The sequence below is a fragment of the Triplophysa dalaica genome, chromosome 15 (assembly GCF_015846415.1).
Source record: "Triplophysa dalaica isolate WHDGS20190420 chromosome 15, ASM1584641v1, whole genome shotgun sequence".
In the NCBI taxonomy this organism is placed as follows: domain Eukaryota; kingdom Metazoa; phylum Chordata; class Actinopteri; order Cypriniformes; family Nemacheilidae; genus Triplophysa; species Triplophysa dalaica.
The window spans coordinates 13675550-13688779 of NC_079556.1; the positions used below are offsets into that span (position 1 = coordinate 13675550).

Here is a 13230-nt window from a genome sequence, read left to right on the forward strand (position 1 = left end):
ATGTAGTTATCTGGTTTGGTTTTTTTCTTTGAAAACAGAACAAAGATGAGAAATGCTGGCTCAGGAATCTGAAATACATTTAGGTTAAATTATTACGTGAAACTAAATAATAACTATTATAGAAATAATTTAATCTTAAAGCAACATAATAATTTAACTAATAATAACAAAATTACAAAAGTCCATAAAAAATTGCTGAAAATAAACTAAAATTAGCAAAAAATAATTTAAATATAGAAGATTAAAGCTCATTCTTTGGAGTGGCATCCCCTATCTTTTTAAAATCTCCATGTATCAAAAAATCTATATCTGTCTATATTCCAACAGAACTGAAGTTGGAAAATATGCCGTGTACTGTCAGCGATCAGTGGAGAGAACTTTACAGAAGGGCGAGAGAGAGGCAAAACCCTCACGGATGGAGGTTTTGTCTATTTTGTTGAGAAATCCTTATCATCACTCTCTGCCCTTCAGCATTCCTGTGCACTTCATGAACAACACTTATGAGGTACACACACAGAACTGACCAGATACAAATGAACAGATTACGTTCAAACTCACAGCTACTTCAACGGTATGATGTCTTGTCATATTAGCATCTCTCTCTTTTCTTTAGGTTGTAGGGTTTGATGGTTCTACCACTGTAGAGGAATTCCTGAACACATTGAATCAGAGGACAGGTATGAGGAGGCCCCAGATTTCAGGTTTTGCGCTATTTACTGACGACCCCTCTGGAAAAGATCTTGAACACTGCTTGCAGCCCAGCTATAAGGTTTGATAGTTTTACTTCATTTTACAGAATGCATTTTGCAGAGAGCAGCTTTTTATGTCGCATGGAAATCAAACAGTTTTGATTGACCAGAGGTTTTTATCTGGTACAGATTTGTGACGTTATCTCCAAATGGGAACAGGCTTTGAAAGAACTTCATCCAGGAAAATATGAAGGAACTCGGATTGTCCGTTTGACTTACAAAAGCAGGTTTGTGGTCATTTTCAGAATATGTCAATTAAACATTTGTTTGTCCTGTTCATGTTGTAAATTGATTCAATCTTGCGTTTAGGCTTTGTTTCCGAGCCCAGGCTAAGGGAGAAACCGAACGAGAGCGCCTCCTGCTGGCTTGTCAAGTAAATGAAGAGGTACAACAGGGGCACTTTCCTGTCAGTAAGGAGCTGGGCCTGGAAGTAGCTGCGCTCATGGCACAGGTGGGTGCAGTAGAGAGTTTTTGTGTTTGTTTAGACCAGGATATCTGAGGTTCTTGGAGTCAAACGCACTGAATAAAATTTACCTTCTAGATTGAGCATGGTAATTTAGATCGATCTGCAGTGTCTCCTGCTAGTTCTCCACAGTCGAAGACCCAACAGATACTTCTGCAGGTGCTAGAGCGCTTTTACCCCAAACGCTACAAGCAGGAATGCAGCATGGAACTTCTCAGGTAAATTCACAATATTCTTATTTGCACTTTGCATTAGTTATCTCACTTCACTTGATTATATAGGCTAATCTAATGTACTACAAACAGTACAAAATAAAATTTAATATATATTATTTGGATATGTGTATAATGTTGATGCCTCGCATTGACACATTACAGATTTTCTTATTTTTTTTAAATAATCAATTTTAATGGCCACTCTGTTCCACAGGGACCTTGCGGTGCGTTTGGCCACTAAGTGGTCTGTTCTGCGTGGGTGCACAGGCTCAGAATGTGTGAGAATCTATCTGACTGTGGCCCGCAAATGGCCTCTTTTCGGGGCCAAGCTGTTCAGTGCCAAGGTAAGTTCAGAAGTATTCAAGGTGACACTTTCCGTAGCTGCTACCAAAATTGGATTCTTTTTCTACCGATCCATGACCATGTATAACGATTTTCAGACATACCTAGTTGATTCATTTTAATCCTTCATGTTAATGTGTTTGTGTAGCCTTTGCCGCCTTCTTCAATAGACCAAACTCAAGTGTGGCTGGCTGTTAATGAAGATGGACTGAGTGTTCTGGATTACACCATGGTGAGTGTGTGTGGATGTGGAGACACACTTAACATTTCAGTAAGAAACTTTATTAACTGCACAAAATATTTTGGGTCATTTACCGTCACCTTAAGATCTTAAATGTGTGCAGCACCCTTACCCTTACACTTAACACTTATAATACAACTATCCCACAGCGTAGAACCATAACATATTTATTTTGCACTACATATTATAAACTTACTATTAGTCTTATTTATAGACTTAAAGTCATATTGCCTCTGTCCTTCTGAAACCTCATATCTCCATATTTCATGATTTTTTCGCCATAAATCATTATTATTAGTTTGGTCCCTCACGATGCGATTCAGAATCGATTCTTAGGGTGACGATTAGATTCAGAATCGATTCTTAGGGTTACGATTCGATTCAGAATCAATTCTTGATGTAGTCAGCGCCACGTTTGCGCTCAGAGTCAGACTACATTTTACATTTACTCATTTAGCAGACGCATTTATCCAAAGTGACTTACAGATGGGGTAAACAATGGAAGCAGTTGGGACAGCATAATGACAACAAAAAGCATAATTGCAATTAAAAAATACTGGTGTCATATAGCCTGCCACAGTATACAGAGCTAAGTTCGTTTTTTTTAAAGAGTAGACCAACTATTGTAAGAAGCTACTCTTAGAACTGTCACATATTGTATTTTAATACAACTGAGTGCCCAGGAAAGCCATTCTCATTGACATATTCAGATGTCAGACATTAAAACAAATACACAATAGTATCCGACTCATTAAATTTGTATGTTAAACGACACATCTTATGACCAAATAATCATTAGGGATAGTATAAGTAGGCGAATTGGAAGGCAGGGCAACACTCAAATCAGGATGTTTTTGAATATAGTCGTTACTTTTGTTTGTTTGGCCATAAAAAGTATCCTCGTTGCATTATATTAATTAATACTGAACCACTGGAGTCGCTAGGACTATTTTACCATGTCTTCACACACTTTCAGCAATTTGAAATTTGTTTACGTTGCAATCTATGTAGGAGTCAGAAGGCTTCCAAAACATTTGCGTTCTGGGGTAAAACGGAGGTCCTAGGGATGTTAAACTACTTGAGGGGCGAGTAATCAATCGCAGAATTTTCGGACTGTAGAGCCCTCTGTTGGTTCAGTGCATTGTTGCTTCCATTACAACATTTACTCCTAATCCTTTAGTGTATATTTTATCTGTCTGGCCACAGACATATCTGAAATATTTACTGAGCAGGACCTTCTCAAAAGGTGTAATTGCCTGCCTTCTCCACTACATATTATATGTTTGCTAGGTCCTGTTGTACTCAATGGCAATAAACAGGGTCAGTGCAGACCATCATTTCCTGCAGCTCTTGCTCTTTCATATCAATTTTGGTTGAACCTTTTCATTATTCGTAAATAGGTTTCTACAAAATCTACGAGAACATTCCTTTCTATCAAATGTGACGTGCATGATCTGTGAAATAACTTTATTGTGTTTGTCTTTTAATAAGACATTTATCATTTGTGTGTTTGTTCCTCTGTAGCATCCTTTAGTCACATATCCATACCAGTCGGTGATCACCTTTGGTGGCTGCAGGGAGGACTTCATGGTTGTGGTCAGCCAGATTAAAGACCAGGCTTTGGGCAAGAAGACTGTAGATAAACTTTTATTCACAATGGCTAAACCAAAGGTAAGGAGTACTAAGTTACAAAAGGTGAACCATAGATGTAATTTCCTGGTAGGACAGGTGGGACATGTCCCCACCACTTTTTAGAAGAAACTTTGAAATGCACGCAGAAGGTGTGTATTGTTTAGGGGCTATTAAGATCTAATACACGGAATGAAATCTGTGCATCCTCCGTGGTCGTAGCGCTTGCTTGTGCATTCATTGTCCAAGTACAAAAACGTGTTCTCAAGCGTGGGGGGTAAAATTAGAACTTTAAAAGTGCCTGAAAGCCAAGTTATTAAACTCGTCCTTCCCCCATGAACAAGCCTGGATATTTTTCGTCTTGGTACACAGTGGGGCAAAAAAGTATTTAGTCAGCAACCAATTGTGCAAGTTCTCCCACTTAAAAAGATAAGAGAGGCCTTTAATTTTCATCATATGTATACCTCAACTGTGAGAGACAATATAAGAAAAAAAATCCAGAAAATCACATTGTAGGAATTTTAACGAATTTATTTGCAAATTATGGTGGAAAATAAGTATTCGGTGAATAACAAAATTTCATCTCAATACTTTGTTGACAGAGGTCAAACTTTTTCTGTAAGTCTTCACAAGGTTTTCACACACTGTTGCTGGTATTTTGGCCCATTCCTCCATGCAGATCTCCTCTAGAGCTGTGATGTTTTGGGGCTGTCGCTTTCAACTCCCTCCAAAGATTTTCTATGGGGTTGAGATCTGGAGACTGGCTAGGCCACTCCAGGACCTTGAAATACTTCTTACGAATCCACTCAATCATTGCCCGGGCGGTGTGTTTGGGATCATTGTCATGCTGAAAGACCCAGCCACATTTCATCTTCAAATGTCCTTGCTGATGGAAGGAGGTTTTTAATCAAAATCTCACGATAAATGGCCCCATTCATTCTTTCCTTTACACGGATCAGTCGTCCTGGTCCCCCAGCCCCTTAAGGAGGGGGACACGTCTGGCACTGCAGGATTTGAGTCCCTGGCGGAGCAGTGTGTTACTGATGGTAGCCTTTATTACTTTGGTCTCAACTCTCTGCAGGTCATTCACTAGGTCCCCCCCGTGTGGTTCTGGGATTTTTGCTCACAGTTCTTGTGATCATTTTGACCCCACGTGGTGAGATCTTGCATGGAGCCCCAGATCGAGGGAGATTATCAGTGGTCTTGTATGTCTTCAACTGTGGGAGCAATTATTAGAAAATGGATTTCTTCAGACCAAGCTGCTTACCTGTGCAGGTCTACAATTTTGTTTCTGGTGTCCTTTGACAGCTCTTTGGCCTTGGGCATAGTGGAGTTTGGAGTGTGACTGTTTGAGGTTGTGGACCGGTGTCTTTTATACTAATAACGAGTTCAAATAGATGCCATTAATACAGGTAACGAGTGGAGGACAGAGGAGCCTCTTTAAGAAGAAGTTACAGGTCTGTGAGAGCCAGAAATCTTGCTTGTTTGAAGGTGACCAACTTATTTTACAGAGGAAATAAATCCTACAATGTGATTTTCTGGATTTTATTTTCTTATTTTGTTTCTCATAGTTGAGGTATACCTATGATGAAAATTACAGGCCTCTCTTATCTTTTTAAGTGGGCGCACTTGCACAATTGGTGGCTGACTAAATACTTTTTTGCCCCACTGTATTTATTAAGGGTTTCAAATGTGCTTTATAACTGTATCATTCTCATACCGTATGGCATTCAGATACTATAAGAATAACTTTGGGATGTGCTTATGAGCACCATTCTTGCAACTTTTTTGTACTCCAAGTCACAAATAGAGAAGAAATTAACTACTAAAGTTGTTCTCTTCACTAATCCTGCTTGTTCTCTCTACTTTTTTTAGATCCTTGAAATGACTCTTCTCTTGGCTAGTTATATCAATTACTGGACCTCCAGTTTACCAGGTGCCAGCAACCAGTCCCAAGGCTCTGCACTGGGACCTCAAGAAGACAGAAGGCTATGGGACATAGACAGCAAACACTTTCCATCAATGACATACACTACTAAAGGCCCCACTCTTCTATAAACGCGTCGATACATTGACAGTTCTTTAAAAAGACTGCATGCAGTCATGTATAGTTACATATGTGCTCTTCAAACTCTATTAAACTGCATTGAGATCATTTAGTTATTTAGCAATAGTATGATTCACAGTTGTGTTGGAAAGTTAGTATTAAGTTCAGTTCATAAACTGTGAGGAGTTTATGGTATGAAGTAAGTATTAATTATTAAGTTCATATCATAAACTATGATGAGTTTATGGTATGAAGTTTAATAGTTAAGTATATCATAGTTGACCTATCATGTGACAACCCAGTTTCAAGGTAGTTTGTGGCATTGGCACGACATTTGGAATCTATTTATTTGTGTTAATGGACACAAATTTGCACCTTTTTTCCTGTCACTCAGCACAACCTTTTTCGTGTCACTCAGCACGACTTTCCATACACCGGTATGTATGTATTTACATTTATAAAGTGATTCTCTGATATCAAAATAACTCGTATATATTTAAGGAGGTGGCTAACCAACACCTTACCTCACCCCAAACCCTAAAATTGCAGCCGCAAAGGCTAATTTAAGTAAAACGTGAGTTTCACGAGATGGCAAAGCGATGATAAATGGCAACCCTAACCCCGCCCGTAAATCTAACGTCACAGGGGCAAAGTCAAATCATTCCAAAACATACGAATGAGATTGTAGGAAATGGGTATTCACACGAATGAGCCACCTTGTAAAATATGGATTGAGATTGCGTTGATACATGTTTATACATATGAAAGATACCATGTATTAAGATTAGATTGAAAGTCGTGTTGTGTGACAAGAAAAAAGGGGGAAATTTTGTGTCGTTGAACATGAATTACAGTTTGTGACAATGTCACGAATTACTGTGAGACTGCGTTGTATGTGAAATTGCACACGTCTTGATCAGGGTGGCTTTACAAATGGAGACATGCTGTAAACCACCCACTGAGTCAGTGTAGCTCCAACTTTGTATTTGTTGTCTGAAATACAAAAACATTGAAGCTTATTTGGTCTTAACTGGATGCCTTGTGAAATTACAGTCAAATATTTTTTGTGCATTTTCTTTAAATTTAATTTAATTTTAGCGTTCTATGTTTGTTCCGGATATTTTCACTGTGTAATGGTACATTACTTAAAGGTACTGTACTGTTAGTCATTGAAGTCTAACAGTGTATTCACTTTACATTACACTGATAATTATCTTGAGTAAATTTACTACATATTGTATGTTGGAAAGAAGCTAACCAACTAGCTATGGTTATGCTTGCATGGTAAACTGTTCTATATAGCTCTAATTTTCTAACTGAGTGTAATGTGATTTTATTGAAATGGCCAGCTGAAATGGGGCATGTCTAGTAACGTGATGTCTCACATCTATAACGGGTTTGATTCTCATTTATTGCATAACTAAATTTGTCCATGCAGGAAATCACATGATAATCAGCACTAACTCCTTTTTTTTTTAGATTGTTACAGAAATCTTTCGTCACATGCCATTGTAGTACCACAGCCCATTCGCACCAAATGTAATGCTAAATCTGAGCCAAACTGTTAGTAGTAATATTGAGATGCAGAAGGACATAGACACTTTTTATTCGCAAAACATTGTCTCTTTTAACATAATGACGGAACATCCCACATCTGTGTCAACAAATGTTGACATGTGCAGGAACGTATGTTTTCATGAACTTTGTTACTTGCCAGAGTTTGTCATTGTCATGATTTTAATTGTTTCTGTATATTTTAGCAGTTAGATCTAAAAAAATACTTTTCCTATATATTTCTTATTGTATCAATACAATGCTACATTGAAAGATATAACATGTTTTAGCTGTCAAAAAGTACAGTGTGAATTACTCTAATCTGTTTTGAAAACAGATCATTGAAAAAGTTCACTGTATACCCTTAATATTGCCATTTCAAAGAAATAATTATAAAGATTATAGGGAGATTATAGGGAGGAAAGATTATAGGGAGGAAATTTTGAAAACAGCTACAATAATAAAACAAGTAACTTGAATTATTGTATGAATTTCTACGAAACCACTGCTTCTGTATTTTAACTATTTATTTTATCTTTTTTTAACATGTTTTAGTGTAATCAACTTCTTTTGTTTTACCAGCTTAGTTATTTTTTTTAGAAATTTGAGAAAGTGGTTTAGGTATTCTTTTGTTACTTTGTCACTGCAAAGATATCTTAAAATGTGGTGGTACAAACAAACTCATAGAGATTGTTATAAATAAAACATTCATTGTGCTGCTGTCTTTCAATCTGCCATTTTCTATTAGAGGTTTAGTAAAAAAATATGTATGCTTGACCTTTATAATAAAAGCAAAGGAGTAAATTATATTTTGTGCACAGTATAAATATTAGTTCCTAATTTTTGATACTCAGTTGTTCTTCGCAGTCCCTGCTTTAATATAGCAGTTTGTTTAGAATCCTTTGTTCTTAAATTGAAGGAAAAATTAATGAAAAACTGAGAAGGTTCACAGAATTGCTTGCCACCATACATTTATATAGATGGGGTGGAGTTTTCTGCTCTTTAAATAGGCAGGTCAATGTGCTAATGGTATTTTTCTGCCAATAGCCTGCAATAAATTCACGTTTGAAAATTAACCAGGGAAAATATGTGTATAGACTAAGGTAATGCAGTTATATGTTCATTACTTAGCCAGACTCTCTAAGCTATATTTAATTAGGAAAAGTTTGCTTTTCATTGTTGCTCTCTGCAGATCCACATGTTTTGGAAGAATCCCAAACCCTCTCAAGCATGTATTTTTACAGTATATTTTTTCTTAACATTTATAATGAGAGCTTTCAGTTTATGAGACATCAAGCTTTGTTTTATAAAGGCGCTTTTCACAAAATTTAAGCACTGGGAATAGAGCCATGACACTCTTGAAATGCTAAATGGCAATTAGGTAAATATTAGTTATGCAGCTGACAGTTTTGATCAATATTTGCAGTGTTGATGTGCCATTGACGAGTATTTGTTGCTTATGGTATTTTTGAGTATCAGTGGTTACTTTCCCATACGGTTTATTTTATGTTTTATGCTTGTCTGAACCAATCAGATGTTTTGACACACTTGAATTTTGTTTCATATAGGCTATTTTACAAAAAGTTTAATATAAAGGCTTGTGCTTGAATTGCTTAAATTGTTTTTTGGAAACAAATGTTAATTATAAGATGATTCTCAAATACAAGTATCCAGTCCCAATGAATACCTTTGTATAAAAAATACTGTGACCCCAAAAATAGTCAGAAATGTAAACACTTAATTCATGCAGGTATAATATAGAAGTGTCTGCTATGAGATGTGTTTAAAATATTTAATGTGGTTTACTGCAGCATTCTCTTAATCCAATGTCATGGCTGAAATCGACATCATAACTACATAATACACTAGAGAGTTTTACAAAGTTTGTCATTGTTTTATTTGGAAATAAGCTAATACAGTTCAGAAAAGAAAACAAGATTTAGAGGCTTTCTGGGAGCCTATGTGTTGAAACACTGTAACTATTTTTTAATTACAGCTTTAGAACATTTATAATGACTTATATCAAACAAAAAACAAATACTATGATGTGTATTTAGCTAAGCTAATTATATGTATCCAATAAGATAACAGTGTGTTTGTATTATCTTCTACTTTATCAAGCCTTGGTGGGCATCAAGTTACAACTGGATCGCATTTCATAGTTAAAATTGAATCACTTTGCTTGAGCAATAACACACATTGACCCTGCTCCATATTTCGCGCCGTGTGCTGTCAGTGTCCAGAACGTCGACGAGATCTGCAGCGTTCACGTGCGCTGCTCTTCAGAAAGCGAGGATCAACATTAAACACATTCAAACTAAAGTAAGGTTTAAAAACACACATTTCATTCACACAACTATGTCCACCATACAATAAGGGACATTAACATGGAAAATTACATTTGAACTAGGTCCTGTATTTCTTCAAGACTGTAGTTAAAAATTAAAGTTTATATTTTACTGAAGACGACAAAAGCGAGTTGTGCCAACGGTGTTAACATTTATTTTCCTCGAAACAGGCCCCGACACAATGGCATCAAAAAAGCAGAGTTTACGGAGAGAAGCGTCTCATCAAATCATTGCAGGTGGATCAGCAGGTAAGAGTAACAAACTTTTTTTTTCACCCAGACACCCACAGACTTTGTTTATACAAATCTGTAGCCTCTCGCGCTGCTGTTGCACTTTCACCGCGTGTTGTTGACAAACTCTCAAAGCTGCGTTTGCTGCTCAATGTATCCCATATGTTTTCTAGTTTTGGCCTGAATAAAATAAAGAAATGTTGTTGTCAGTAACTTTAAATATGATAGATTAAACAATATTTCAACCGGATGTCTGTCGGAGTTAAAAGTAGGATACACACGTTCACGTAAAATAGTTCCGTTTCAAATAGTTCCGTTTAAGTTCAAGGGGTTTCTTTGAGTAAAGATATGTTATTAAATTTAGTTTTTGCGTTACAACTTAGTGTTGGTTTATTCAGGATTTAGTTTTGAGGGAAATTCAGTTTATATCTGGAAGACAGAACAGTAAAATGTATAATGGACAACAGCATGGTGTCATCATGCGTTTAACTGCACAGTTTAGCTCAGCATCTGCCAATCCTGCTCCTGGAGTATCCTGAAAGGAAATGTGTACCAGATTCACAATAATTAGTGTCTGGTGTCAATTCTGTGTAAGCTTTTTACTAGTTATGCAACATCTTTACATTAAAGGGATATTTCACCCAAAAATGAAAATTCTGTCATCATTTACTCACCTTCGAGACTTTTCCAAATCTATATAAATTTGATGAACACAGATGAAGATATTTTGGAAAAATGATTATAACCAGACAGATTTTGCCCCCCATTGACTACCATAGTAGGAAAAAAATACAATGGGAGTCAAAAGTGCCCCAGAACTGTCTTCTTCTGTGTTCAACAAAACAAAAAATTATTATGTAATTTTGCTTTTACAATTATTATGTAATTTTCCTGAGTGGTGTGCAAGATATCTTTGGTTTTAAGAATTCTTCCAAATATATCTCTCTGTGTTCATCAGAACAAATCAATTTATATAGATTTGGAACAACTCGAATGATAGAATTTTCATTTTTGGGTGAAGTATCCCTTTAAAGCTATTTTTATCTGTCATGAGAAAAGTTAAGGGTACTTTTCAGTTGGTCTTAAATTTTAACACCTCACTGGGAACTTTGCAAAACATTTAGTTATCACCAGGGACTGTACTTCTTTCTTTCTTTTAACCCCCCTGACATTGTCACATCCACTCCAGCAGATTGTTAAGGAGACCGAAGGGGGAGCAAAGTTAACTTATGTGAACAGGTCACAGGAATTGGCTTGGGTCTACCTTTTGCTTTTACCAGCCTTGGCTTGTTTTGATTTTCCAGGTTTTCTGAAATTACTTTTTTGAAGGACAAAAGGAGTTAATGTCACTGCTGTGTTTGTGTGTTTTATTTATCCCTTATTTATTTATTTTCACAACCTTTCCACTCAGACATAATGTTATTACAATATACAGTAGATGAGATAACAGGCCTTTTTAAGCCTGAAATTGTTCATTTTGTTGATCTCTTCTTTGTTTAAATGGGATGTTGATGTTTTATTGACTACCACTAGAGGGAAGCATTGTATTTAACTTCATGGTCAAGCACCAAACTTCTACAGAAGAACCCTTGAAAACATCTCCTGTTCTTTGTTTCTTGGCCTTGTAGGCTGTTTCATGGTGTTCTCCAAATGTTGTCATCATCCAAAATACAAATGTTTTAATGCAGTAAATTACAACAGCTTGGTAATTTTCACAAACTTTGTTATAAAACACAAAGAGTAACAGGATGAGTGTTTGACAAACTTATCATTTGTCATTTAATTAAGTCTACCCAAAGCTCTTTCCTTTACGTTTTTTCAGAAATTACGTGTTTTTAAAAAATGACAGCTTTATATTAAGATGTACTGGCATGCCTTTAAAGTGGTGATTTTTTTTCTAGTTTTACACAAATGTAATATAAATCATAGGGGTCCACATAATGTGTCTGTGAAGTTTCAGCTTAAAAAAACACCACAGATCTTTTAATATACTATGCGCTACATGCCCACTTTTGCATGTGAGGAGAAACACGCTGTTTTGGTGTGTGTCTCTGTAACTGAAGAGAGCTGCTAGTCTCCGCCCCTTTCGGGAAGAAAACGCAGCCAGGGCTGTGAGCCTGCGCTTCCAGCGACAAAACAATAAAGTACGGTCACATAAAGCGAACGAGAAACAAAGTCTCGTGTTTAAACACCAAACACATTGTCTTCGACAAGCACTCCTGTTTCGCATAGCTATTTCTCCAAGTCAAATTAACGTTATGCAGGATAATCCCGTCGCATGTTTACAAGCAACAGAGATGGCTTTCTAATCGTGAACGGACAAACGTATCGCAGTGACATTTTACCTACTTCTAAGTTGCCACAGGTCCCTGGGGTCTTACTTATAAAATACCGGTACTTACAATGTCTTTATTTGCAGCTTTGCCGCATTCAGTGTGGATGATTTCCATTGAAAACTAAATAAATCCATTCCTCTCTTGTTTCGAGACTGGGAACAGTGTTCCGTGTTGGTCTGTTCAGCCAGCAACAGAACATTTCATAAGCTTTTCTACTTTTGCCATGGTGTTACAACTTCACACATGCAAAGACAAAAATGGCCGCGGCGCAATGGGTGGACACGTTCAGAACAAGGGGTGGACATATTATATTAAGAGCGGCTGCTTACGTCATTAAGAGAGTGATTTCTGAAGCGCTCGTTTTTCTCAAAGGCTTGCAGAGATAGGCTCACATAAAAAAAGTTAATGATTTGTCTTTTTTCACATTTTCTGAGTTGGCAGATGTGCAAGAGACCTGATTTTAACATTTAAACATGGAAAAAGTTTTTTCATGAAATCACCCCTTTAAATCAGGAAATGAAAAATCACTATTAGTCTACTCACAGGGCAATTCTAAAAATTGGGTGAAAAACTTAGCAGGATATTGTAAACTTTGCCCAATGTGAAAAAAAATCTTAATTGGGATTTATTTTCTTTTCATAATTTATCTCAGTTTATAGCCAGAAGGTCCGGAAAAATGGTCAGATGTTACCTAAAGTGTTTCTGGTATTGATTTCCTTTCCCTGTCCCTGTTATACCGAGTAATTTGGTAAGATTTACACAAAAATGTTTTAGTTATGATTAGTTTCTGTGTAAACGTATCCGCCGACTGCAAATGGAGTGTGACGAGAAAAGACAGACAGCCTAAGTATAATTGAACTCAGCCCACCCCTTCACAGCAGACCCTCACTTAAAACACACTCACCCACTCTCCATCTAATCGCTTCGAATCTGTGAAATAAAGTTTAGGCAGCATTGAACAAATACATCCACACAGAGTCTATAGGAAGGAACAAGAAACGAGTAAAAGAAGAATAAATAAATAATGGCAATTGAGAGGGGGTCCCTGGGAAGAGTATTGACTTGCCACAAAATGA

General features: G+C 36.7%; 2 protein-coding genes across 4 annotated transcripts in view; both read left to right on the forward strand.

Moving 5' to 3' along the window:
* plekhh1 (pleckstrin homology domain containing, family H (with MyTH4 domain) member 1) overlaps window positions 1–8010 on the forward strand; it is a 41832-nt gene extending 33822 nt beyond the window's left edge. For both annotated transcript variants that reach the window (XM_056768603.1, XM_056768604.1), the window contains exons 22-30: window positions 328–505; window positions 614–769; window positions 879–976; window positions 1059–1200; window positions 1291–1430; window positions 1642–1771; window positions 1918–2001; window positions 3535–3681; window positions 5515–8010. In XM_056768603.1, coding sequence (XP_056624581.1) covers window positions 328–505; window positions 614–769; window positions 879–976; window positions 1059–1200; window positions 1291–1430; window positions 1642–1771; window positions 1918–2001; window positions 3535–3681; window positions 5515–5697 — 1258 coding nt within the window. In that variant the 3' untranslated portion in view covers window positions 5698–8010. The remainder of the gene's footprint in view (window positions 1–327; window positions 506–613; window positions 770–878; window positions 977–1058; window positions 1201–1290; window positions 1431–1641; window positions 1772–1917; window positions 2002–3534; window positions 3682–5514) is intronic.
* A 1307-nt stretch (window positions 8011–9317) lies between these two features.
* The window catches only part of slc25a21 (solute carrier family 25 member 21), a 109182-nt gene continuing 105269 nt past the window's right edge, over window positions 9318–13230 (forward strand). The window contains exons 1-2 of one of the 2 annotated variants that reach the window (XM_056767680.1): window positions 9318–9562; window positions 9759–9836. In XM_056767680.1, the coding sequence (XP_056623658.1) occupies window positions 9770–9836 (67 nt within the window). In that variant the 5' untranslated portion in view covers window positions 9318–9562; window positions 9759–9769. The remainder of the gene's footprint in view (window positions 9563–9758; window positions 9837–13230) is intronic. The other variant, XM_056767679.1, reaches the window with a different exon arrangement.